Raw genomic sequence first — 27,719 nt, forward strand, 5'->3', positions numbered from 1 at the left:
TAATTAGGGAAGCTTAAGAGATGCTGGTGGTGCCGCCGTACATGTGTCTCTTGGACAAACACTATATCCGCCTGCTGTCTCTGCAGTTCACGACGCAGGAGAGACCTCTTCCCTGGTGTATTAAGCCCCTTAACATTTAAGGATAATAGTTTAGTCGCCATCTATATTGTAATAGACGACCCGATCCCCCCAGATAGAGACTACGCCCTCCTCCCTCTTGTGCCAGTATACTGTAATCAGTGGATCTCACTAAGATGTAAATAGCTAAAACAGGCGAACCCTTTGTTGCATACCCAAATCCAAACAGAAAAACAAAAACTTCAGCATTCCCCCCAGTCAGTCCAACGGCATCCCTACAGTCCACCATGGGATACCTCTCCTCCAGAGGTCGGTGTTCTCGTACGGTGCGCGCCAGTCCCAACATCACACCGCCCCACCCTAAAAACATAGACAATGAACAGTAATGTAAAAACCCCTCCAAGTAACTAGAGTAAAGGGCACCCTTAACACACAGGTGCCCTAACCGGAACTGCATGAGAATTAAATAGCAACATCGCCAGTAGCCAGAGCTGGCAATGGTAGCTGGAAGCCTGGCTACCACATCAAACCGTTAATTCAGAAGAACCACAAAATCCCTGAGAGGCCGGTCCCCTCAGCCTTGTTCCTGCTCTGCTGGTCGTCGATGATCAGGTTGGCGTCGGAGTCTCTTTCCACCCTTTTCCGCCCTTTGCCAGCGCGGAGCGTTATCCATCTTCTGCTGCCGATGTTGGGCACTGTCCTGCTGGAAATTGACCGGAATTTGAGCCTTAGTGAATGCCACGGCAGCTTCAGCCAGCGTAGTGATCTTATAGCTGACTCCCTGGTTTTGAAAATAAAGTCCAAAGGGAAATGTCCATCTATACTTAATATTCCGCTCCCTTAATTGAGCCGTAACTTCACGCATCTCATACCTTTTTTTCAATGTAACCGGAGACAGATCCTGGTAGATGGATATGGCATGATTATTCCAATGAATATCCTTCATCTTTCTGGCCATGATATAAATCCGCTCCTTGACAGGAAAATTGGAAAAGCACAGCACAATGTCACGTGGTCGCTGATCGGTTCTTGGGCCCAGAGCCCGATGCGCCCTCTCAAACTGAACCGCCGTTGGCTCTGAAGTGCGTGTCTGATCCTCCTCGGATCCTTGACACAGTATGTATTGGCAAATCTGTAGGGCTACCACCTCCACCTCCGCATACTCTGGCGTGTCCGGCACTCCCCGTATGCGGAGGTTATTGCGCCGGTTTCTGTTCTCTAAGTCTTCGACCTTACTCTGAAGGTCCAGTATGGCAGAAGAGGTAGAAGCCTGCTGACTAACAAGCGTGTTGATGGAATCACCATGGGCATCAATCCGGGTTTCATTCTCATCCACCCGTCGCCCTAATGTCGCAAGGTCTTCCTTCAAGTCGGCCACAGACGCCATGATGTCAGCACGGTGTTGTTTTAAGTCGGAACGGATCTCCATAAACCAAGTCCTGGCCTCAGCCCGGGTCAACAGCGCTGGGTCGGGGGTAGAATCGCCAGGGTTCTGTGCCTCAATCCGCTCCGGTTCAGGAGAAACCGCCCCCTCCTCCGCGGCAAGCTCTGCGCCGCCATCTTGGCTCGACAGGGCCGCCGCCCTGTCGAATGAGAATTGCCTCAGATCCGTGGTTTTCCGTTTTGCAGCCATAATGCCAGGCAGGGGAGAAGTTCCGCACTCGGTAGAGCTTAATTCCGGCACTCTTCGCACAATTTTGCAGCGTTTAACGGGGTTTTTCAGCAAGCGGGTGGACGGAGCGAAGGCACTATGCGACTGCACACATCCGCCGGAAACAGCGCCCCCCTCAAATGTCATTTGAAATGACATTTGAAATGACAGGTACCAGCGCACCCAAGTTACTGTATAGGCGCTTTATAGTGCTCTATACAGTAAAATGGATTGTGCGGGCCTAACGCTTCACGAACGCTTCTTGGACGCGGCTTGCATTTGCATGCCATTTTAATACAGTATCACACGGTAGGTGAGCTGGACTGTGCATGCAGCAAACGCGGGTGCGCCCGGCACTAACGCACCTCTTCCTACCTCCTTACTGTATCGGCCCGTCTGTTTGCTCTCTCTTGCCGGACACGCTGGCCTCATGCTGTTATCATTGCAGAAGCAAGCTGGCAGAGGAGGAAGCAGTAACAACAGGTAAGTGCTGCTCAGACTTCTGCAGGCTCCAGGGAGGGAAGAGATAGTAAGAAGCAACAGCTGAATGTGCCTGGGGGGGGGGGGGGGGGGGGGGGGGGGGGGGGGGGGGTATGAATGTGCCACAGAGTTTTGGGGGAAGAGGGAAGTGAAAGGAAATGTGGTTCTTACCTGCTAATTTTCGTTCCTCTAGTATCAAGGATCAGTCCAGACTCTTGGGTTTATGCATCCCTGCCAGCAGATGGAGACAGAGAAAGTTTCACTGACACTGCTTCATAATCCCTGGTGCCACCTGCAGTTCCTCAGTATTGACCTATACCAAAGCACAAAACACATGCAAAACTCGTAAAACTTGAAACAAAAACTTGGAAAAACTTTTACCAACAAATCTGTATTCCATACACTGAAAAATTTGCAGATTGTACCAAAAAATGACAGCCGAGCGGATGACTCTCCACCTTCCTAGATCAGGCAGGTTTTAGACTGATCCATGGTACTACAGGAATACTACAGGAATACTTTAATACTTCCCAGACACCTGGGATGTATTAAAATTCCCTACTGAGAGTGGAACCTGGAGAGTCCCACTCGCAAGACACTTTTGCCAAATGACTGAGACTCCAGATCCCCTACATCCAGCTGATAGTGCCTTGCAAAGGTATGTAACGACTTCCAAGTTGCCGCTCTACAAATTTCCTGTGGTGAAACCAACTGGGCCTCCTTCCACAAAGTCACCTGATACTAAGTAGAGTGAGCCCTCAAACCTTCCAGTACCTGATGGTCTTTGAGAATGTATGCCAACCCAATAGGAAAATTAGTTTCTTACCTGATTTTCGTTCCTGTAGTACCAAGGATCAGTCCAGGACACCTGGGTTGTGACTCCGCACCAGTAGATGGAGACAGACTAAAACTTGTGGGCGGAGCCATATATGCCCCTGTGTCAGTCACAGCCCCTCAGTCATACGTAATGTCAAAGTAGAACACAACCAGAGAACTAAACTAGCTATAAACCGCTAAAAGAACGGGGAAAGAAACACCCCTCCTGGAAACGGACTCTTCAACCGAGAGAGCTAAACAAGCGGAACAGAATAATTCAGAACAAGAGCGGACTCTCCATTACTTCAGCGCAGCACTGCGGGCGGGATCCTGGACTGATCCTTGGTACTACAGGAACGAAAATTATCAGGTAAGAAACTAATTTTCCTTTCCCTGTACGTACCAGGATCAGTCCAGGACACCTGGGATGTACCAGAGCAAACCTACTGAGGGTGGGAAGCAGAGAGTCCTGCTCGGAGTACCCTCTCTCCAAAACCCCCGGAATCGGTAGCCCGGACATCCAACCGGTAATGCCGGATAAAGGTATGCAACAACTTCCAGGTAGCCGCCCTGCAAATCTCTTGAGGCGACACCTGCGAAGCTGCCGCCCAAGACGCCGCTTGAGATCGAGTCGAGTGAGCCCTCAGGCCCACGGGAAGTGGTTTTCCCCGCATCAAGTACGCCGAACCAATGGCCTCCATGAGCCAACGGGCGATCGTTGTGCGGGACGCTGCGGCTCCTTTCTTTGGACCAGAGAACAGGACAAACAGATGATCCGTGACCCGAAACGGATTAGTGACCTCCAGATATCGGAGGAGGGATCTCCGCACGTCAAGCTTCCTTAAGTCCCTTGCTTCTGGGACGGAGGACTCCCCGCCCACCAAAGCGGGCAGCTCCACCGATTGATTCACGTGAAAAGACGAAACAACTTTGGAAGGAACCGTCCGCAAGAGACTCCGGAATCTGAAATACGCAAGAAAGGTTCCCTACAGGACAGGGCCTGTAACTTGGAAACACGCCGTGCCGAGGCAATCGCCACCAAGAACGCCGTTTTTTAAAGTGAGATCCTTAAGAGTTACGCGTTTCAAGGGCTCAAACGGCGCCGCGCATAGAGCGGAGAGAACCCAATTGAGGTTCCAAGCCGGACAAGGGAGACGCAATGGAGGACGAAGGTGCTTAGCTCCCCAAAGGAAACGAGAAATATCCGGGTGAAGCGCCAGGGACGTACCACGGCCCTTACCTCGCAAACAACCAAGCGCCGCTACTTGAACCCTTAGAGAACTGCACGCCAGACCTTTGGCTAGACCTGCCTGGAGAAAACACCAGAATGTCGGAAACTGAAGCCGAAGTGGGGTCCACCCCACGCTGCACGCACCATTCCTCAAAAACCACCCAGACACGGACATAAGCCAGAGATGTCGACTGTTTCCTGGAACGCAGCAACGTAGCCACCACCGCATCTGAGTAACCTTTACTCTTCAGGCGCCTCCTCTCAAAAACCATGCCGCGAGACAGAAGTGATCCGCATCCTCCAAACAGACGGGGCCCTGATGGAGTAGGCCCGCCATTCCTTGGAGCCGAAGGGGTGCCGCTACTGCCAGCTGGACGAGGTCTGCGAACCACGGCCGGCGCGGCCACTCCGGTGCCACCAAGATCACCTTGGCCGGGTGCAACTCTATGCGCCGTAGAATCTTGCCGATCATCGGCCACGGGGGAAACACGTAGAGCAACACATCCGTCGGCCATGGAAGCACCAACGCATCGACGCCTTCTGCCCCCCGTTCTCGACGTCGACTGTAAAATCGCGGAGCCTTCGCATTGTGCCACGTGGCCATCAGATCCATGTGGGGCACACCCCACGTTTCGCAAATGAGAAGGAACGCTTCGTCCCCCAGCTCCCACTCTCCGGGATCTAAGCGATGACGGCTGAGAAAATCCGCCTGAACGCTGTCGACTCCCGCAATGTGAGATGCTGCTATGTTGCTGAGATGCAGCTCTGACCAAGCCATCAAGCGCTGAGCCTCCTCCGCCACCTGGGGGCTCCTTGTTCCGCCCTGGCGGTTGATGTATGCCACGGTGGTCGCATTGTCCGACAACACTCGGACTGCCTTTCCCCGCAGCAACGGCAGGAAGGCTTGTAGGGCCAGACGGACCGCTCTGGTCTCTAGGCGATTGATAGACCACTGGGCTTGCGACACTGACCATCGGCCTTGGACCGAGCTGCCTAGGCAGACCGCCCCCCAACCGGAGAGGCTGGCATCCGTGGTTACCACTGTCCAATCGGGCACCAGAAGGGAGACTCCAGAAGACAGATGACTGGGATCCAGCCACCAGAGTAGGCTGGACCTCGCGTGTCCCGCTGGAGGAAGCGGGAGATGGAAGTCCTCCGAGACCGGCTTCCAGCGGGACAGTAAGGAGGACTGTAATGGTCGCAGATGAGCAAATGCCCAGGGAACCAGCGCCAGCGTGGAGGCCATAGACCCTAGGACCGTAAGGTAGTCGCAGACTCGCGGTCGGCGGAGAGACAATAAGCGCCGTACTTGAGATTGTAGTTTGCACACCTGGTCGTGCGACAGGAACACCTTGCCCTGCTTCGTGTCGAACACCGCTCCTAGATATTCCAAGGTCTGTGTGGGTGCCAGATGACTTTTGCTGAAGTTGACCACCCATCCCAGGGACTGCAGGAGATGGAGGACCCTGGCCACCGACTTCCGACACTGATCCTCGGACCTCGCCCGAATCAGCCAATCGTCCAGATAAGGATGAACCAGGAGACCTGCTCGGCGCAACTGCGCTGCCACCACAACCATCACCTTCGTGAATGTATGGGGAGCTGTCTCGAGCCCAAACGGGCGCGCCCGAAACTGATAATGCCGTCCTAGAATGCAGAACCTGAGGAAGCTTTGGAACGACGGCTGAATGCCTATGTGAAGATACGCCTCCGTGAGATCCAGGGAGGCCAGGAACTCGCCGGGCCGTACCGTACCGCAGCAATGACTGACCGAATCGTCTCCATTTTGAAGTGAGGAACGCGAAGGCATCGGTTTACCCCCCTTGAGATGCAGAATTGGTCTGGACGTGCTGTCTTTCTTTGGGACGATGAAGTAAATGGAGTAACGGCCCTTGCCTTGTTGGCTGACCGGGACGGGGGAAATGGCTTCCAATGCTTCTAAGCGTCGGATGGTGTCTAGCACCGCCGCCTTCTTCTCGGGGGCCTTGCAGGGCGAGGCAAGGAACTTGTCCGCTGGAGTGCGAGCAAAATCTAACGCGTAGCCGTGTCTTATCACGTTGAGGATCCACTGGTCCGACGTTACACCGGGCCATCTCTCGCAAAAGGACATCAACCGCACCCCGATGTTCTGCTGGGGGCGCGGCGGGAGAGGGGCCGACCACCTTTCATTGCGAAGACTTGGCCCCCGTGATCGCCAGGGGACCCCCTTGCCTTCCGAAGCGCTTCCCCCGAAAGGACTGCTGCTGCTGCCACTGCGGGGCACGGGAGGAAGAAGACCTTTGAATGGCAGCGCCCAGAGGTGAGCCTTGGAAGAGCCATCTGCCGCCCAGTTGCGTAGCCACAGGAGTCGGCGCGCCGAAACCGCAGCCACCATGGATCTCGCCGACGTGCGCAGCAGATCGTGGAAAGCATCTGCGCCATATGCTATTGCCGCCTCCAACCTATCCGCCTGCGCTGCCTCGTCTGCAGAAAGATCCGCATTGGCCTGTAGAACTTGAGCCCAGCGCAATCTAGCTCGCATAGCGAAATTCGTGCAGATGGCGGCTCGTACTCCCAGCGCGGAAACCTCGAAAATCTTCTTAAGCTGCACTTCAGGCTTCCTGTCCTGAAGATCCCTGAGGGCTGTCGCTCCCGTGAGTGGGATAGTGGATCTCTTTGTTACCGCAGAAACCGCCGAATCCACCTTGGGAAGTTTGAGAAGGTCCAGCGCATCCTCCGGGAGCGGGTAAAGCTTGTCCATGGCTTTGCTGACCTTCAGACCCAATTCTGGGGTGTCCCATTCCCGGAACAGGATGTCCGTTGAAGAAAAATGAAACGGAAAAGCCACTGCTGGACCCGTGAGGCCTAACAGGACCGGATCCATGTTCGCCTCCTGCCGAACCACCACCGGAGGGGCCTCTATACCCAGCTCCTGGAGAATGGCCGGAATTAAGGGTGGCAGTTCCTCCCTGCGAAAGAGCCGGACCACCTTGGGATCGTCTCCCTCCATTGCCTGTGATCCTTTTCCTGCGCCGGATGGAGCGGATCCGCCTTAGGGGCTCTTCAGGGGAATCAGTGTCTGCCCCCGTGGAGGAATCTGAGTCCGCCTCCTGTGGGACGCCACGTGGAGGCCTCTTCCCCCTGGAAGAGGCCTCGGGGGCACTTCCGCAACCCCCGATGGCCTCTTGGATTTCTTCAGCCGTGGAGCCTTGCAGGATTCCCTCCGGCCGCACTTGCTTTTCTTATATTTCAGGACTTTGCGCAGCAAAAGCGCAAAGTCCTCAGAAAAGGAGCCAGAATCGGAAGAAACCTCAGCGGGGCTCCCCGGGGCCCCCGAGGGACCCCCCCCTCGCCGCGATTCGGGGGGGGGGGGCCCCGAGCGACACCCCCCCCGCCGCGATTCGTTGAGGAGACAGCGCGGGAGGCAAGGCCGAAGGCCCTGCCGTTTCCCGCGCCATTTCGCGGCCGGTGGCCAAAATGGCCGCCGCTCCCGCACTGAGCGGGAAAAACTCCTGGGGCCTCTCAACCGCGCCCCCCCCCGCTCGGCGGCGGTCGCGCGGGTCGCAAACGAGCCCCCCGAGACGCCCCGGACGACCCTTCATCTCCCGGGATGCAGGCAGCACAAAAGCCCTCGCGCACGCCGAGCCGCAGGCCCTGCAAACCGAGCCACGAGGCATGCCGGCGAAAACGGCGCGAAGAAGGAGACCACGGCAGCAAAACAATAAATAAATAAAATTTGCGCGAACGGCCTCCCCCCTGCCAGCAGCGCCCCCCCCGAGAGCAGACGCGAAGAAAACAGAGAGCCGGCACAAAAATAAAAACACACTTTTTTTTTTTTTTTTACAAAAAAAACGCCTGTCGCTGTCCGTGGTCCTGGAGCCCTAATCCAGCAGGGGTGAGTGAACCGGGCTCCCCGGTGTCACCCCTGACGCTGCTACTAGGAAAGCCGGGTCCTCGACCCTAGCAGCGGCCTCAACCAGGGGGGGATAGTCCCCTCAGGACCTCTCAACCCCCCTGGGAGGCAGGGCGGACGGACGTCAGTGACAATTTGGCAAAAATCCCAATTACAAACACCGTAGCCTAAACTGGCCTAAAACCAAAAAGAAATAACCAACCCTGACGGAGTACCAGAACCAGGGCAGGGAGGAGCTGTGACCGCACCTGCACCATCTACTGGAGACAGAGTAAGACTGAGGGGCTGTGACTGACACAGGGGCATATATGGCTCCGCCCAAAAGTTTTAGTCTGTCTCCATCTACTGGTGCGGAGTCACAACCCAGGTGTCCTGGACTGATCCTGGTACGTACAGGGAAAGCCTCCTTAAGCCATCTTGCGATAGTATCCTTGGAAGCCTGAGTACCTTTCTTTGAACAACTCCATAAAATGAAAAGATTATCAGATCTCATAAAATTTTTCGTGACCTTGCGATAATTCAGCAAAGCCCTATGTCCAACAACCTAAGCTCCCATGCATGAGGCGCAGAAGCATCCAAATTCGGAAAAGCTGGAAGCTCCACCGTCTGATTAGCATGAAAAGATGATACCACTTTCAGAAGAAACAAGGGTGCCGTCCGAAAGGACTTCCAGAGTCCAAGATCTGAAGAAATGGATTGCGGCAAGATAAAGCCTACATCTCAGACATTCTCCTCTCAGAACAAATGGCTACCAAGAAGACAACCTTTAAAGTCAAATCCTTAAGTGTTATTCTGCGAAGAAGTTCAAAAGAACCCTCACACAAACCTCTGAGAATGAGATTAAGATTCCAGGATGGACAAACTCTCCTCACCAGAGGGAGCAAATTTTTAAACCCCCTCCTAGGAAACCTAACCACATCAGGATGAGAGGGCAACAGACAATCTTCAGCTTTACCCCACAGACAAGCCAGAGCCACTACCTGAAATCTGAGAGAACTGAAAACCAGGCCTTTGATCAAACCTTCTTGAAGGAAAGATACAATCTGATACACTGAATACTGTAAGGCCTGTACGCCTTTAGTTATACACCATGCCTCAAAGACCTTCCAGACTCAGACATACGACAACAAAGTAGATGTCTATCTAGCTTGTAGGAGAATAGTAATGACTGCCTCTGGGTACCCTCTTCATCTCAAATGCCACCTCTCAAGAGCCAAGCTGCTAGACAAAAGTGATCTGTCCCTGCCGAAGAAGGCGTGGAAGATGACTGAAGCATAACAGCCCATCCACTGACATGTTGATTAGATCCACAAACCACGGCTGACGAGACCACTCTGGGGCTACCAACACCACTTTGCCCAGGTGTTTCTATCTGACGCAACACCTTGCCTACCAGAGGCCAAGGGGGAAATATGTAAAGCAGCCCCCCCCCCCCCCGAGGCCAGGGTAGGACCAGAGCGTCGACTCCCTCGGCCCCATATTTCTCACCTTCAACTGTAAAAGCGAGATGCCTTCGCATTGAGACAGATCGCCATTAGATCCATAATGGGACAGCCCCACTTCTCTTGGATGAGATGCATCACTGATTCGGACAACTCCCATTCCCCTGGATCTAGCATCCTGCGACTTGAAAAATCCACTTGGACATTTTTGACACCTGTGATGTGTGAGGCCGCTGTCTGAACCAAGTGCTATTCGGCCCAAAGAATCAAATCCTGAGCCTCCTGGGCCACCGTTTGACTCTTGGTTCCTCCCTGCTGATTGATGTATGCTATGGTCATCACATTGTCCGACAAGACTCTCACCGATCAGCCTTGAACCAAAGGCAGAAAAGCAAGTAATGCTAACCTCACTGCTCTGGTCTCTAAATGACTGATAGACTGAGGCTTCTTCTGCTGACCAAGAGCCCTGGGCCAACTGTTGCTGGCATAGTGCTCCCCATCCAGACTGACTGGCATTGGTAGTAAGAATTACCCAATCCGGAACCTCCAAGTCGACATCACGGATTAGATTGAAGTCAGGGGCCACCAGTACACCAGTACAGTACACATAACCCATTATCGTGACGGGCATATGAAATTCCTCCAACAACAGATTCCACTGTGCCAGCAGAGCTCTCTGTAGCAGTCTCATATGCGCAAAAGCCCATGGTACCAACTTCAGCATTGAAGCCATTAAGCTGAGCACCTGCAAACAATCCTAGCTCTGGGTACTTGCAAAGCCAATAAGTCCCAGATTTGCCTCTGTAACTTGTATATGCTCTCCTCCGACAGAAACACCTTGCCTTTCCAGGTGTCGAACCAAACTCCCAAATAATCGAGAGTCCAAGATGGAATCAGGTGGCTCTTTGCCAAATTCACTACCCAGCCTAGAGACTCCAAGGTGTTTATTACCTTCTGCACTGCAGAACGACAACTGCCTTCCGACTTTGCACTAGCACTCCTTCATGCCACAATGCCTTGGTGAATGTGCGGAGCACTGTGGCTAGCTTGAAAGGGAGAGCCTGAAAGTGGAAATGATGACCCAGAACCATAAACCTCAGAAACTGCTTGTGATCCTGGCAAATGGGGATATGGATGTACACCTCCGTCAGATCCAAAGAAGTCAGGAACTCATCCTTCTGCACTGCTGTGATTACTGACTGTAGAGTTTCCATCCAGAACCTTGGGACCTTTAGCACCACATTTACCTGTTTTAAATCTAGAATGGGACAGAAAGAGCCTTCTTTCTTTGGAACTACGAAGTAAGTGGAATACCCATCTTTGCCCTATTCGCACTGAGGTACCACTGCTCCTAATTCCAGTAACCTGTCTAACATCGCCTGAACTGCCTGTTGCTTTTCCTTAGCGGGGAAGCTAGAAACAGGTCGTGAACGGGCCAAGCAAATTCTAATGTGGAACAGTCTCTTTACGCTAAGGAACCACTGATCCTGAGCGCTTGGCCCACTCCCTGTAAAATCGTGCTAGACAACCCCATATAAAAGAAACAGCAGAGTGGACCGGCCTCGCCTCATTGTGAGGATTTGGCCTCTGTAGCCCCGCTTCCTGAAGAAGCCCTGAATGGCCTTTGAATGCCTCAGAAGGGCTGCCCCCAGGACTGACCTCAAGAAGAGAACTGCTTTTGTGAAGTTGGGGCTTCTCTCGCATGATGTGACCTCCTAATATCACAAAAATGCAACCGAGACTGAAAAGGCTGCTTGCCCTTAGGCTAGATTTCTGGCAATTTATGCACCTTATTATCCCCCAGATCCTTCATCAAGTTGTTCAGATCTTCTCTACAAAAAAGTTTTCCCTTGAAAGGCAACAACCCCAACTGCGACTTAGATGACACATCTGCCAACCAGTTACGCAGCCATAATAACCACCTGGCTGACACAGCAGATCCCATAACACATGACAAAGTTCTCACCAGGTCATATAAGGCATCTGCCATGTAAGCAACTGATGCCTCCAAGCGCTCAGTTTTATCCACTTCGTCACCAGATTTTGCCTGCCCATCCTGAAGCTGTTGTACCCAGCGCACTCAAGCTCTTTGCATGAAGCTGGAGCAGATAGCCACCCACAGACTCAGGGCTGATACCTCAAAGATCCTTTTGAGGTGAATCGCCAACTTCTAATCCTGAACATCCTCCTTCTGCGATGGGAATAGTCACCTTCTTTGTGACCGCCGAAACCGCATTATCCACCTTTGGAAGGGAAAAGAGCTCCAACATCTGTTCCAGCCATCTACCTTCACACTCTCAAGTCAGAGTCAGGAGCTCCCCATTCTTGATTCACCATCTTTTTCACCAACTTATGATAGGGAAAGGCTCTTGGGGGACCCCAAAGCCCATCCAAGACCGGATCCACTCGTTCTATATCTGAGTCTTTCCGCAGGACTTTTAGCCCAAGTTCTTCTAAGACCTGAGGAATCAAAGTGCCTAATTCCTCCTTCTGGAACAAACTGAGTACCTTGGGGTCATCTCCCTCCAAAACTAAAATATCATCCAGATCATCCCCCTGAGACAAGCTGGCCACATCCTGATCAACACCCTGGTCCCTAGACAACAATGCCTCTTGTGCCCTGGGGGTCCCTGAGTCCTCACAAGCAAGCACAGGATGCAGCAAACACTACCCCAAAGGAGATCTTTTACCATGGGACTGTTCACTCTTAGAAGTCCAGCTCAGACCCCTGAGAGGCCGAGACTGGCTACCCAGCCCTGCCTGCTGAGCTAAATAAGCTTCATGCAGCAGGAGGACAAAATCCACAGAGAAAACACAAGGAGTCTTCAGGAGCTGCGTGGGTTTAGTAGGAGAGGACGCAGGTACGGGCAGATCTGAGTCAACCACCTCATCTGCCTCCCCTGCTCCTCTACAGCATTCGGGTGGGCCGGAGAAAGCCACGGAGGAAAATCTCCCTCCTCTTCCAAGATGGCCACTGTTTCTGTGTTGACAGAAGTCAGGGCTTGATGCAGACCACAAGTCGGCGCTTCAAAATAGCCATCATGGGGGGAGCCTGAATGCCGCTTCCTACATTTCACGGTCGCAGGGGACTCTGATGGTCCCTCTCTCCCTGAAACACAGGCCGCACATAGTCCTAAATGACTCAGCTGCACCAGCACCGCTCCATACGTGTGGCAAACTGAGCCACAACCCATTCTTTACTCAACAGGAAGCCGAAGCCAGAGCGACATCGCAATCGGGAGAGACAAAAAAGCCGGTCCCCCAGCTACTAGCAAGGACCAGAGAGAGAGAGAGAGAGACGCCAGCGTGAGACAGCCTTACCTTTTTTTTTTTTTTTTTTTTTAAACAACTTTACAAATCTGGCCAGCCTCTCTTCAGTATGGAACACAGAGCTGTCCAACTCAAGAACAGCCAAAATCAAAAAACAAGGAAGAAAAAGGCAAGCTGAGCAAAAAAGTACCAGCTGCCCTGAGCCCACAGCCTCCTGAGCAGCCTCCTGAAGGGGAGGGATCTGGACCACCAGGTTTACATCCTTCGGACTAATGGAGCACACATATAAAAAAGTCAACGACCTCCAGCTCGTCCACCTCAACCAAACAGGGAACAATCCACCAGGACTCAAACATCTCTGGGAGGAAAGGCTCATAAAAAAAACCAAAAAAACCAAGAACTCACCAGACTGCAGAACTGCAGGTTTATGTATCAGCCATCATCTGTGGGAGACAGAGAAATACTGAGGAACTGCAGGTGGCGCCAGGGATTATGAAGCAGTGTCAGTGAAACTTTTTCTGTCTCCATCTGCTGGCAAGGATGCATAAACCGAGGAGTCTGGACTGATCTGGGTACGTTCAGGGAAAGTGATGATGCCAGAGGGTGGGTAAGAGGGAAGGTAATGATGTCAAGGGCAAGAGGGGCTGGGTAAAGAGACAAGAAAGGTGATGAAATACCAGGGGGATAGAGGGAAGAAAGAAGGTGAGGATGCCGGGAAGAGAAAAGATTAAGATGATAATAGCGCCAGAAGGGTAGAGGGAGAGGGTAATGAAGAGAAAGTGGTGATTATTTCAGGGGATGGAGGGAAAGAAAAGAGAAGGGAAGAAGGTGATGATGCCAGGGGAGAGGAAGAGAAGATGCTGCTAATGCCAGAAGGGAGGGAAGGGAAGAGAAAGTGATGATGCTGGGGGGAATGGAGGGTGTAGTAATGATGCCAGGGGATGGAAGAGACGAGGAGAGAAGGTGGTAATGATGCCAACGGAGAGAAGATGACAATGTCATAAGGGTAGAGAGAGAAGGGAAGGTGGTGGTGGTGATGATGATGCCAGGAGGTGGAGGGAGAAGGTGGTGAAACCAGAGGGTGGAGGGGGAAAGAAAAAGGAAGGGAAGAAGGTGATGATGCCAGTAGAGAGGGAAGAGAAGTATTGCTGATGTCAGAAGGGTAGAAAGTGATGATGCCAGGGGGTCGAGGGTGAAGGTGGTGACGATGCCAGTGGACGAAGGGAGAGAAAGGGAAGGTGGTAATGATGCCAGGGGAGAGAAGGTGATAATGCCAGAAGGGTGGAGAGGGAAAGAAGGGAAGGTTGAGATGATGCCAGGGGAGAGGGAAAATTAAGATGATAATGTGCCAGAAGGGTAGAGGGAGAAGGAAGAGAAAGAAGTAATGCCAGGGGCTGGAGGGAGGGAGAGAGTTTGGGCAGTGGGAAGGAAAGAAGGTGATCATATCTGGAGAGAGAGAAAAGAAGGTGGTGATGATGCCATATGGGTGGAGGGAGAAGGAAAGTGGTGGTGATGCAAGAAAGGTGGAAGGATAGGGCGAGGGAAAGGTGGTAATGATACCAGGGGATGTGGAGGGTGAAGGAAAGGAAGGTGGTGATGTGGGGGGGGGGGGGGGGAGAAGATAAGGTGATGATGCCAAGGGGATGGAAGGAAGAGGGTTGGGAAGAGAAGATGATTGTGCTGTTGCAAAAGTTGGCCGAATGGGACTGCAGCCAAACTCCCCCCACCTACCGGCTCGGCCAGCTTCACCTCCTTGGACCTGGGAACCTCGCTTCAGCTGGTGGTCGCAGCCGGCAAGCTGCGCCGCGGTCCTCCCTCCAGACCACCATGCCGACGCCGCGTGCAGGATGGCATGCCGACAGCTCCTGCTCTGGCCTCCCTCCTGATTCCCGGCTTCCCAGGCATGCGTGCGCGCCACCTGACCCCTTTTCAGGGATCACCGCAGGAGGGGCCCGGACTCCTCCTCCCAAACCTGCAGATATTTAAGACAGGGCTTGCTTCTCAGGCCTTGCCTTGGCTACGCCTGGCTTCACTTCCTGTTTGGATCTGCTGTCGTCTGTTACCTGTTTCCTGTCTTCTGCTTCTCCATGCTAAGACCCTTGCCTGCCTGACTACGAGATACTCTGCCTGCCAAGACCCTTGCCTACCTGACTACGAGATTCACTGCCTGCCAAGACCCCAGCCAGCTTCGCTATGAGGTACACTCTCTGTCTATGTCCTTGTCTGCAGACTCTAGTTCACTTCCGGCCTGAGACCCCACATAAGTCCAGCCGGCCTCGGTACCAAGGGCTCAAACTGCGGGGAATGAGGGCTGGTAGTGGTGAAGGTCCCAAGGGGGTCTGGTGCCATCGGAAAGGTCCGATGGGGCTCCTCCACATTGGTTCCCTACTCTGCCGGCCCAAGGATCCACTCTCGAAATAGCTAGCTAAGGCCATGGATCCAGTTGAGGTTCCTGCCTTGCAGGGAATTCCTGGGCTGGCCCAAAGAGTCCTGGAACAACAGAAGGTCCTGGAGTCGCTGGTGGCTTCTATGGAATGTCTCAATGCCCGCTTGGATTCTGTGGCCGCCACCTCTCTCCAGGCCGTCCCTCCTTCCGGCTCGCTGACCTCAGCAGCACCTCCCCGACTGGTGATTCCTTTACCAGCTCCCCCTCGCTATGCAGGGGACCTTCAACACTGATGTGGCTTCCTTAACCAGTGCAATATGCACTTTTGCCTGCAGGCGGAACTCTTTCCAGACGCTTTGACCAAGACAACTTATATCCTGTCTCTGCTAGAAGGGAAGGCCTTGGCCTGGGCTTCGCCCTTATGGGAACATTTAGATATGCTGCTGCTGGACTTTTCGAGTTTCTTGGCACATTTTCGAGCCGTCTTCGAAACCCCTGGGCAACAGACACAAGTCAGCACGGAACTTCTTCATCTCAGACAGGGTAGTCGTTCCCTGATGGAGTTTCGCACCTTATCAACCGAGCTCCATTGGGAGGAGCCATGTTTGTGAGCGATATTCTTAGATGGTCTTTCCCCTAAGATCAAAGATCTTCCAGGAACTCTAGATGTGTTAATTGACCTGGCTGGAAGAATCGACCGCTGTCTCCGGGAGAAGTACATCGAGCTTGCAGGATCTAAACAACATATTACTGGAGCTCCTCAACTTCGCCCCATGTCACCGAGTGCCTCCCCACAGTCCTCCAGTGAGGCCTCTCCAGACAAGCCCATGCAACTGGGCCAGGGTCCCTTGTCGCCAGAGGAACACCAAAGGCAGCGCCGCTCAGGTCTCTGCCTCTATTGCGGGTGTTCTGGACATCTCCTGGTCCAATGTCCAGTGCGGCAGGTAAACTCCAGGGCCTAGGAGTCACTGGAGGGGTGACCCTAGGCCTAACTGCTCCTGTCCCTCCACTCACCTTGCCGGTGACTTTGACCTTCCAAGACTGCAGCCTTCCTACCCTGGCTCTGATGGATTCAAGAGCTGATGGGAATTCTCTCATGCAAGAGATCATGGACCAGTTATCGATTCCAACTCAGCCTTGTCTTGTTCCACTGGTTCTCTCATCAATCCACGGAGAACCCTTGCCAGGTCGGATCACCCATACAACCCTTCCGCTGGAATGCCTTGCTGAATATGGGCATCGTGAGCACATCTCCTTCTACGTCATACAGAAGGCCATGTACCCGGTGGTTCTGGGTATCCCTTGGTTGCAGCAGCAGCATAATCAGATCAACTGGACATCTCTCCAAGTCGACCACTGGGGTTCTTCCTGCTACCCTAAATGTTTCCTGGCTTCCGGCGAGCTTTCTCCTGAACCTAGCTCCGAAGTTCTGGCGGGGCTCCCGCCTCAATGTGCTTACTTCGCGGATGTATTCTCTAGGAAAGCAGCTAGCACCTTGCCGCCCCATCGGCTATCGGACTGTGCTATCAACTTGATTCCGGGCTCCACACCTCCTCGTGGCAGAGTATATCCGCTCTCAGAACCGGAGACCCAAGCTATTACTAACTATATCTGGGAAAACCTCCAGAATGGGTTCATCCGTCCTTCCAAATCACCGGCTGGAGCCAGCTTCTTTTTCGTGGGGAAAAAGGACAGGTCTCTCTGGCCCTGTATTGATTATCATGGCCTGAACGCGATTACGGTCAAGGACCGCTACCCCTTGCCTCTGATAACAGAGCTCTTTGACCGCCTACAGGGGGCCCAGGTCTTTTCTAAATTAGATCTGCGAGGTGCGTACAATCTCGTCCAAATCAAGGAGGGTGACGAATGGAAGATGGCATTTAGCACAAGAAACGGTCATTACGATTATCAAGTCATGCCATTCGAATTCTGTAATGCACCCGCCGTCTTCCAGAACTTGATGAATGAGATCCTCTGCGACCTCCTATACGTCTGCGTAGTCGTTTATCTAGACGACATTTTGATATATTCCAAGAAACTGCAAACTGATTGACTCATGAAGCTCTTGAGAGAGAACTGTCTCTATACAAAATTAGAGAAATGTGTCTTTGAAAAGACTTCGCTGCCCTTCCTGGGCTATATAGTGTCCAACCAGGGGGTCAAAATGGACCCAGCCAAGAGGAAAAGTATTCTGAATTGGCCCCGGCTGACAGGCCTACTCAGTCTTCAATGCTTCTTAGGCTTCGCCAACTACTACCAAAGCTTCATCAAGAATTACTCCCGCCTGGCGGCACCTCTGACCAGTTTAACCCATAAAGGAGCTCTGGTAAAAGACTGGCCTGCCAAGGCTGAGGAAGCTTTTCAGGCCTTAAAACAGGCCTTTTTGCATCACTCCTGTCTCCGCCATCCAGATCCCCATCTGTCCTTCATTCTGGAAGTAGATGCCTCCTCTCAAGGAGTCGGGGCCGTTTTAAGTCAATTCGATTCAGCCAGGACGGTACGTCCCAATGCCTTCTTTTCCAAGAAGTTCACTCCAGCTCAACGGAATTATTCGATAGGTGATCAGGAGCTCTTGGCGGTCAAAATGGCCTTTGAAGAGTGGTGCCAGTGGCTCAAGAGCACCCAACATCATATAATGGTCTATAACGACCACAAGAATTTAGAGCACCTGCATCAGTCGCAGCGCCTCAACCCCCGCCAGGCCTGTTGGGCCCTCCTCTTCACGTGCTTTGATTTTGAGCTGCATTATCGTCCTGCCTCCAAGAACCAACATGCAGATTCCCTTTCACAGTCCTTCCTGGAGGAGGCACCCAATAGTGTGAGCCACATCATTGACCCTGCACATGTTATCCTTGCAGCCACCAGACAGTTCCCGTAGGGAAGACAGTGGTGCCACGCAGACTTTGGAACTGAGTCTTGGCTTGGGGTCATGATTCTCCTTCTGTTGGACACCCCGGACAGGTGAGAACACTGGCACATCTGTTACACTACTACTGGTGGCCTGGTATGTATTCGGATGTTCATGCCTATGTGGACTCCTGCCCAACCTGTGCCCAACAAAAAGCACCCACGGGCAAACCCTGGAGCCTGCTCTAGCCTCTGCCACCACCTAGTGAACCCTGGACACAACTTTCAACAGACTTTTTGGTGGACCTACCTCCCTCCGGAGGGAACACTGTTATCTGGGTCACCGTGGATCGATTTTCCAAGATGGCCCACTTCGTGGCTCTGCCCTCTGTTCCTTTAGCTCTGCGCCTAGCACAACCTTTTATCCAGCATGTTTTTCGACTCCACGGCCTATCCCAGCACATTTCCTCAGACCGTGGCCCACAATTCACCGCCAAGTATTGGCAAAGTCTCTGTAAGAAATTCCATGTCACTCTGGATCTCACTTCAGCCTACCACCCACAAGCAAATGACCAGGCGGAGAGGATGAATTGCTCCCTTAAACAATTTCTGCGAATGTACATCAATGCCTGTCAAGACGATTGGGCTGCACTACTCCCATGGGTCGAATTCTCGCACAATTCTCATCCCTGTACTGCCACAGGGGCTTCCCTGTTCCAGATAGTCTATGGCAAGCAGCCGCTTCCTCCTATTCCATTACCACTTCCTGTGCCCTCGCCGGCTGCCCAGATAACAGCAGAGAACCTGAAAAACCTGTGGACACAGGTGCGTAAGATGCTCCTCAAAGCCTGTAGTTGAGCCAAGAAATTCGCAGATCGCCATTGCTGTGCTGGACCTCAATATCGACCTGGCCAAAAGGTTTGGCTCAGTACCCGGTTTATCCGATTATGGGTACCTTCCATGCGACTTACACCTCGCTATATTGGTCCCTTCTCTATCCTTCGGCAACTGGGCTCGATGACCTATCAACTCTGCTTGCCAACCTCCTTGAAGATCCATAATGCTTTCCATACCTCTTTACTAAAACCCTTAGTTCCATCTTGGCCTTCCAGGAAGATACCCGAGGCTCCACCTATGCCGCGGAAGAAGATACCACTTACCAGGTACGTGAGGTCCTAGATGTCCGGAGACGGGGGCGCAAGTGGGAGTACCTGCTTGCTTGGGAAGAAAATTATTGGGAACCCTCTACCAACATCTTTGATAAAGACTTGATCAAGCAGTTTCACTGGGATCATCCCAAGAAACCAAACCCCCGGGGAGGGGGCTTAGAGGAAGTTGTGCTGTTGTGAAATTCGGCCGAACGGGACCGCAGCCAGACCCCTCCACCTACCGGCTCGGCCGACTCTGCCTCCTTGGACCCAGGAACCTTGCTTCAGCCGGTAGTCACAGCCAGCAAGCCATGCCATGGGCCTCCCTCCAGTCCGCCATGCCGACGTCGCGTGCAGGACAGCACACCGGTGGCTCCTGCTCTGGCCTCCCTCCTGTCCCCCGGCTTCCTAGGCGCGTGCACAAGCCACCTGACCCCTTTTCAAGAGTCACCGCGGGAGGGGCCCGGACTCCTCCTCCCAAACCTGCAGGTATTTAAGGCAGGGCCTGCTTCTCAGGTCTTATCTTGGCTACTCCTGGCTTTAGTTCCTGTTTGGATCCGCCGTCGTCTGTTACCTGTTTCCTGTCTTCTGCTTCTCCGTGCCAAGGCCCTTGCCTGCCTGACTACGAGATAGGCTGCCTGCCAAGACCCTTGCCTGCCTGACTACGAGATAGGCTGCCTGCCAAGCTACGAGGTACGCTCTCTGCCTACATCCTTGTCTGCAGACTCTAGTTCACCTCCGGCCTGAAACCCCACATAAGTCCAGCTGGCACCGGTACCAAAGGGCTCAACCTGCGGGGAACAAGGGCTGGTAGTGGTGAAGGTCCCGAGGGATCTCGGGTCTCCTATAGCTTCTCCTGCCATGGGAAGGGCCCTCTGGGGCTCCTCCCCATTGGTTCCCTACTCCGCCAGCCCAAGGATCCACTCTCGTAATATGTGCCAGGGGTGGGGTGAAAAGATAGGGAGAGTGATAGTACCCAGGGTTAGATGGAGAGGGATCATGATGATGCCAGAAATGGAGGGAGAGGGAAGAGAAGATTATAATGTGATGGTGTGCCACAATGAAGTGAACCCTGTGCCAGGTGTGCCATGGCACAAATTAGGTTTGGAATCACTGCCCTAGGTTTTTCTTTTTATGTACACAAAGATCTTCACAGGAGAAGGGAGAAGTAAGTGTCAGGTGCCTGTTCAGACAGAGGTAATCTGTAGTGTGGAAAGAAGAAAAGAGAAAATGAGTGAGATGACCATCTGGTGCTCTAATCCAGGAGATCAAAGGAGCCCAGAGGAAGGCACTTGTGGACCTTTAGGCTGAGGCGGGGTTGATGCAACCTGCAGGGAAGAGTCCTGCGGTTTACCTTCATTGGCAGGCAAACCCAGGTGAGGCAGAGGCCCAATTGGAGCTTTGTCTTTACAACTCATGTTCCCCTCGGTTGAGCCTTTGGGTGACGGGACTTGCAGGTCTTAGGTGGAGTCCTCTGCTGATGCGATGAGGTCCATTGGGACAGCTGGTTCGGAGTAGGCCTAAGAGAGGCTTGTCCGAGGGCAGATAGAGATTCATGGCAGGTGTCAGGCAAGGAGATCCAGGCGTCAGGTAGAGGTCAGTACCGAGTATCCATCCGAAGGAAAAGGCAAGATGGGTAGGCAGGACAAGAAGGTATGGAAAAGAACAGGCAGGCAGCGAGGGAGACAAAGACTGAGGCTGAAGAACTGAAGCTGAAGAACTGAAGCTGAAGTATTGCAGGCCCTGGAGAACAAAGACAAGGAACACTCGAAATGAAAACAAGGAACCCAGGAGCAGCACATACTATTGGTCATAGGGAGACCTGTTGCTGAGGCAGCGTAGAAGAGATAGCAAAGGCCTTTTATAGGCCTGAGCCTATGAGATCATCAATGGGTGCCGTGGGGGATTTCCCACCTCGGGCCCTTTAAGAATCATTACTTCAGGCATGCACATGGCTAAGGGAAGCCTGGCTGGGAGACGGCAGCGGCCCACCGGAGAGTGCATCAGCAACGTCCTGGTTCGACGTCCTACCATGTGGATGAGTGAGGGGGCTTGGCAGCTTCGGGAGCTAGAGGAGATGGCCCGGACCAGGGGGTGAGTGTGGCGGTTTGTGGTAGTGACCTGTGTACCATCAAACATAACAGTTCCCCCTCTCTTAAGCCACCCACCGAGGCTTGAGGTTTCTTGGGGAAGGGTAGATAGAAGGCCTTCAAAAGGTTATGGTCTAGGATGTTGGGCTGGCTCCCAGGAGTTCGCTTCTGGACCATAATCCTTCCACAAGATGAGATATTCGATCTTCTTGCCTCTGCAGTGGGAGTCTAAGATTTCCTTGACTTCCATCGATGGTTTCATCCTGAGCTTCAGGTAATGTCCTAGAGGGTCATGAGAGTACCAGTGGCTTGAGAAGCGAGACATGAAATACATTATATATCTTGAGTGTTGATGGCAACTTTAATTGATAAGTGACAGGTCTCAGTTGTTGAAATTCTGAGAAAGGTCCAATATAGTGTGGGGCTAGATGTATGGAGAGGACCTGCACGTGTAAATGACATGTGCTTATACTTTCTCCTCAACCTTAAACTGAGGAACTGGTCTTCAATGGGCCGTTCTCTTGGATCTGTTGGTGGCCTTTTAGATTAGATGGTTAGTCCATTCCCATAATTCATGTAATTCCCGGACAGACAGTTGTGCTGCTGGCGAGGGTACTGACACTTGTAGAGGCAGAGGAGGCAATGGTTGTTTGAAAGCAGAGGATCCAGTGGCTGAGTTAATAGTGTAAGAGGGTGGCCCAACTGTCCTGTTGCTCATTGATGTATGAGTTGAGAAATGTCTTGAGAGTGTGATTGATGTATTCTGCTTGTCCGTTTCCCTGTGGGTGATGTGATAGTGAAGTCCAATATGAATTTTTTAAAGAGGGAATGCCAGTATTGTGCAGTGAATTGCACACCTCAGTATGTGTTTTGGCAGGCCATGCATGCAGAAGCATGAAGAGGTGTGCCAGTTATGGCCTGGAAGAAAGGCCTGGTTGTGGGAAGAAATGAGCCATCTACGACCACCCAAATCAAGGTAATGCCATCTGAGATGGGGAGATCCACGATCAAGTCTATGAACAGATGAGCAATGGCTTTAACAGCCCTCAGGTCATCCATGCAATGTTTTTTGCTGTGCACAGGTAGGCCTTGATGTCTTGCTTTATTTGGGCTAAAACTAAAGAAGGGGCACCAAATTATTTATGAAGGATTCCTAACAAGATAAATAAACCACAATTCTGAACCCTCCAGAACAATGTACTAAACAAATATATAATGTTCCAAACCCAAATGTTAGGTGACGCAATTCAAATGACATAATATTAGATGTATGTGTTGAAAAAATTTTTGGAAAAGAGAGGAACGTTTCATATATCGCTATCATAAATCCCCGCGAAGGGGTAGTATGATTGTGGTTATAATCATAAACGGACCTCCCCCATCCGATGTTTTTCTTGAAAAGAATGATATCACCAAGTGTAAACATTTCTAGTGTTTTTTATGATTTTTATAAAATCTTCATTATTAGCGACGGTGAAAAAATCACTCCATCAATCATGAAAGCATTAGAAATGAATGTCCCGGTAAGATTGCAATGATCCCAAAAGGTATGTGTAAGTGCTTAACTCACTTCAAAAAGACCTCTCTGGCATAAAGAAATATGAAAAGGCTTAAATTCTAAGCTCCTTCAACATCCCGACTTATCTGATGTTATCGATGGATGACCGATGCAGCTACGTTTCAAGTCCGTCCAGGGACCTTTCATCAGGGAATTCGTCCTCCTTCAATCCTCGGTCGGTGGGTGTTGAGCTGTTGCCTGATAGATTTATTATGAGGTCTCCAACATGAGTCCGATTGACTCTATCCAGGTCTGACAACACATACATCTAATTATATGTCGTTTGAATTGCGTCACCTAACATTTGGGTTTGGAACATTATATATTCGTTTAGTACATTGTTCTGGAGGGTTCAAAATTGTGGTTTATTTATATTGCTTTATTTGGGGCCATCAGTAGTGTCACTGAAGCAATTCAAAGGTTCATGCCCATTCAGGGAGATCTACAACATGGGCACTTCAACACTTCAAACACTTTTTTGTGTAGTCCGGAGGGTACAACTGTCCTCCCTGGAGGGACGGTCACCATGGGAGGTTCTTGGGTATCTTCTGTCTGAAAAGAGTGAAAGAGAGTGTCTGCCCATTAGTTTTTGAGTGCGGGACAGTACCAGAGTTCAAAGTTGGAGCAAGTGAAGAAAAAAGGCCAGCGAGCTTGTCTTGCATTTAGCTGTTGAGCTTGGAAAAGATGTTCTGTATATATTGTGATACAGTGGTGAGCTTCCACGAGCAGATAGTGTCATTCCTCGAGAGTTAATTTAACTACCAAGAGCTCTTGGTTGCCAATGCCATAGTTATGCTCTGTGGGTGAGAACTTCTTTGAACGAAAGGAACATGGGCAGAGTACTCCTAGAGAATGTTGGCTCAAATCTGCCCCTATGCCCAGAGTAGAGGCATTGACTTCTAGGATAAAGGGTCGCATAGGGTTTGGATAGCGCAGACAGATCCTATCCACGAAGGCATCCTGCAGTTTCTGGAATGCCTCTACAGCTTCAAATGGCCAGTCCTTTGTATTGGCACTTTTGCGGGTAAGAGCATTAAGAGAGGCTGTCATGGTGGAGTATTTTTGGGATAAACTGACGATAATAATTAGCAAATCCCAAGAATCTCTGTAGAGCTTGAAATCCCACCACATGGGGCCAGTCCCTGAAGGCCTTTACCATGGCAGGGTCCATTTGAAATCCATCATGAGAGTTGGGACAGCTGGGTCAGTAGGTATAAGAGAGGATTGTCCAAGGGCAGACAGAGGTCCATGGCAGGCGGTGGTCAAGGAAATCCAGGAGTCAGGCAGAGGTCAGTACCAAGTATCCAAACAAAGGGAAAGGTGGGAAGGGTAGGCATGGCAGGAAGGCATGAAAAAGAACAGGTGGGCAGTGAGGGAGACAAAGACTGAGGCTGGAGGACCGAAGCTGAAAGACTAAAGCTGAAAGACTAAAGCCGAAGTATCGCAGGAACTGGAGAACGAAGACAAGGAACACAGGAACTGGAAACAAGGAATACAGGAGCAACACGCACTAGTGGACATAGGGAGACCTGTTGCTGAGGCTGAGTGAAAGAGATAGTGAAGACGTTTGAGGTCATCAATGGGCACTGTGGGGGATTTCCCACCACGGGCCCTTGAAGAATTGTGACGTTGGGCACATGCGCGCCTAAGGGAAGCCTGGCTGGGAGGAGGCGGTTTCCCGCCGCTGAGTGCATCGGCGGTGTCCTAGTTTGAAGAAGCGCAGTGTCCTGCCATGTGGGCGAGCAAGGGAGCTTGGTAGCGTTGGGAGATGGAGGAGATGGCCTGGACCAGGGGGTAAGTGCAGCTGTTTGTGGGAGGGGCCTGCGGACTGCCAAACAGAAGGAAAGAGGTGTGAAGGAGAAAGATTCAAGCATTTGGAGAACCCTTGGGAACCAGAGAGCCCAGCATCTGTTGAGGGGAGCTTTAAACCCCAGGAAGAGTGAGGAGATCCCAGAAGGATGCATAATTAACAACCCCATTGTAAAATCTCAGTATCTGCTTTGGAATTTTCAATACTGAAAATACTGCCATGTTCCTCCCAGTTGGAGGTTCCATGCCAGGGTTTTACAGGAACCAGTCAGGTTTAAGCTCCTGTTATTGAATGTGCCCACCATCTTAACAGTGTACTTAGAAAGGGGCTACATCTTTATGAAAGATGCCATCGGGCACTTAAAGAAAACTACATCTTGTGAGAAAAAGACACAAAAAAATAGTAAAAATGAACTGAGATGTTAAAAGAGAAAATCAGCGATGTGAAGACTTGCCCCCCCCCCCCCCCCACGTCATGACGACCAGCCAGCGGCGACCCGATTAACGCACAATTACACCAGGCGTCGCGTGCCGGGTGTGCTCCCCTTCATGCTAACCTTTGTGCTCCTTCTAATATAATTATGTTTATGTTAATAATTTAACTTTTATTAATGTTATTTAGCTTTTTGCTTTGTTTAAAATTATTTCATTATTGATGTTTAAATGTATTAGACTAAGGAATTTTACTTCCTGCTCATTCTGTTTCATTGTAAACCGGTTTGATATGCATTTTATGCAGGAAAATCGGTATAAAAAAACTTAAAATAAATAATAAATATGAAATTTGAAGATAACTGGATCATCTGGCTGGAATTTATTACAGTTTTGGGTTAACCCCATCATGGTATTTCATAATGGAGGCTAATATTTAGCGTTACTTAGCCTGATAAATAGGGACTTTTCAGCTAAGTGACAGCCTTTGAATATCCAGTTATATTCAATAGCCACCACTTAGCCGGATAAGTATTTATCCGGCTAATTAGATAGCTGGATATCTTGAGGGTGGGCAATGGATGGATTGAGGCAGGGCAACTTATCCAGTTAGCTTAACCGGATAAGGCTCAATATAAGTACTTATCCAGTTAAGTTATCTAAATAAGTTATCCGGAAAAACGTATCCGGTTAGCAGCATAACTGAATATAACCGAATATAGCTATGCTTCTGAATATCCCTTCTAAGTTATCCGGATAAGTTATATCCGGATAACTTAGATAACTGGATGTCTTTGAATACTGGGCCCAAGATGTTTTGGTTTCCTACTTCCCACTTACCTGCTCCCCATAGTTTAATGCACTGGCTCTGCAGTGTGGAGCATTTTCCTATGTAACAGTAGCCTTCTTCATTGTTGCATGGGAACCCATTAATGCGGAAGCTATCATATGGACAGTCGGGTGATTGGCCGTCACACATCTCGGAAATATCACAGTCATCTTTGGCTACTCTGCACACTTGACCAGCACTCTTAATCTGCAAGCGAGAACAGACAGTAGCTGATAGTCTTGCCAAGGACAGATAACATAGTCAACAAAGACACAGTTTAGTGATTCAAGCCTGAAATCAGGAACTCATGTTTATATTTGAAATCTATGTTGACCTTGGCCAATTCCTTTTATCAAACTCTATCAAGGATGGGCAGTATTTAGACACTGAGGATTCTGATCAGGGGAGGGAATGTGGTGGTCCAATCTAAGGATATTCAGCCCATTCTCATTTCTTAATTATGATCTTGTGACAGGGTTGAGTAATAAGGGGATGAATATGAACAACTTGACTGAAGTAAATAAGGTTCTCCTACTAGCCCAGCTTGGTTAGCTGTTGTTTTCGTTCTACAGTAGAATCCTAGGGATATGCATTTGTTTAGAACAAATGTGCAAAACAGGTTGATTAAGGCCATTTTCAGTTTGCTCTGAATGAAACACATTGAAAATGGCCTCTCATGAAAATAGCCCAAATTTTTCAATGTTTTCATTTTATGTGATGAATTTTTTAAAAAAGACCTCCCCTAGGCCCTCCAACCCCACTCCTACCCCCATGAAATCAAGTACAGAGCCTGGACATACCCTGCTTGGCCTCCCTGGGCCCCTCCAACTCCATCTGCCCACTAAAAATCAAGGCTGGGGTTCGGGCCTACCTGGCTTGACCTCCCTGTGCTCCTTGAATGTTTCTGAAGTTCAGACACTCACAGAAAATCACTTGCAGGTAGAAAGCATCTGCCAGCAGACCTCTGACCAATCAGCTCAACTGCATACCAAAATGCTCTCTAAAAACCTTTGCTGCTATGTCTGGAATAGGTTTTTTTTCTAAAATAAATTCCAAAGGAAAATGCTTCACCTGACAATTTTCACAGCATTCCCCGTCAGCACAGTTGGCTTCTCCCTTCAAGGTGCAGGTGTCTGCATTACAGCAAGGATTGCGACATTCCTGTCAATCAATAAATGATGTTACTACGAAGCTCTGGTGCTAATGTTTTATGTAGACTAAATCAATGAACAAGTAAGAACAGCTCTGTATTTTAGTACACTTGCAAAGAGAAAAACTGAAGAATGATAACCACCAACATAAAATGTTCTGCCTGGTAAACTATTGCATCGTGACAAAGACAAAACACTGCATAATTTGTGTGACCCCGGAAATTGACCTTGTGATGTTGTTTAGTAACTGAATGACTTGGTATCAAGTTGCCATTTGTTGAGGACCAACCCAAAAATATGAACAAGTCCTTTGCCAATGTTGTTGAAGAAAAAAAAGAGTTTATTTACAAGAGGATAGTATTGCCATTTTCAAGCATCTCTGATTTATAGTTGAGATTAAATTGTTCTCTGGAAAGTATTCACAGATTTCATTGTGATTTGTCTGTTTTGCATTCAAATAAAAACTAAATATATAGCTGTGACATTGGCTATTTACTGTGTTCCTTATGATATATCTCTACAATACAAAAAGACTGCCTATTACATGTAGGATTTACTCTTACTGATACCTGGAGGTAGATTATGATCTTTCAAGGCAAGCAGAATTAC

General features: G+C 50.7%; 1 protein-coding gene across 2 annotated transcripts in view; it reads right to left on the bottom strand.

Annotated features, from left to right (window-relative positions):
- LOC115092793 (zinc metalloproteinase-disintegrin-like batroxstatin-1) overlaps positions 1 to 27,719 on the bottom strand; it is a 201,580-nt gene that overhangs the window by 67,667 nt on the left and 106,194 nt on the right. For both annotated transcript variants that reach the window (XM_029604111.1, XM_029604112.1), the window contains 2 exons: positions 27,031 to 27,120; positions 25,971 to 26,166 (listed from right to left, as the gene is read on the bottom strand). In XM_029604111.1, coding sequence (XP_029459971.1) covers positions 25,971 to 26,166; positions 27,031 to 27,120 — 286 coding nt within the window. The remainder of the gene's footprint in view (positions 1 to 25,970; positions 26,167 to 27,030; positions 27,121 to 27,719) is intronic.

Source organism: Rhinatrema bivittatum, chromosome 5, assembly GCF_901001135.1.
Source record: "Rhinatrema bivittatum chromosome 5, aRhiBiv1.1, whole genome shotgun sequence".
Taxonomy (NCBI): Eukaryota; Metazoa; Chordata; class Amphibia; order Gymnophiona; family Rhinatrematidae; genus Rhinatrema; species Rhinatrema bivittatum.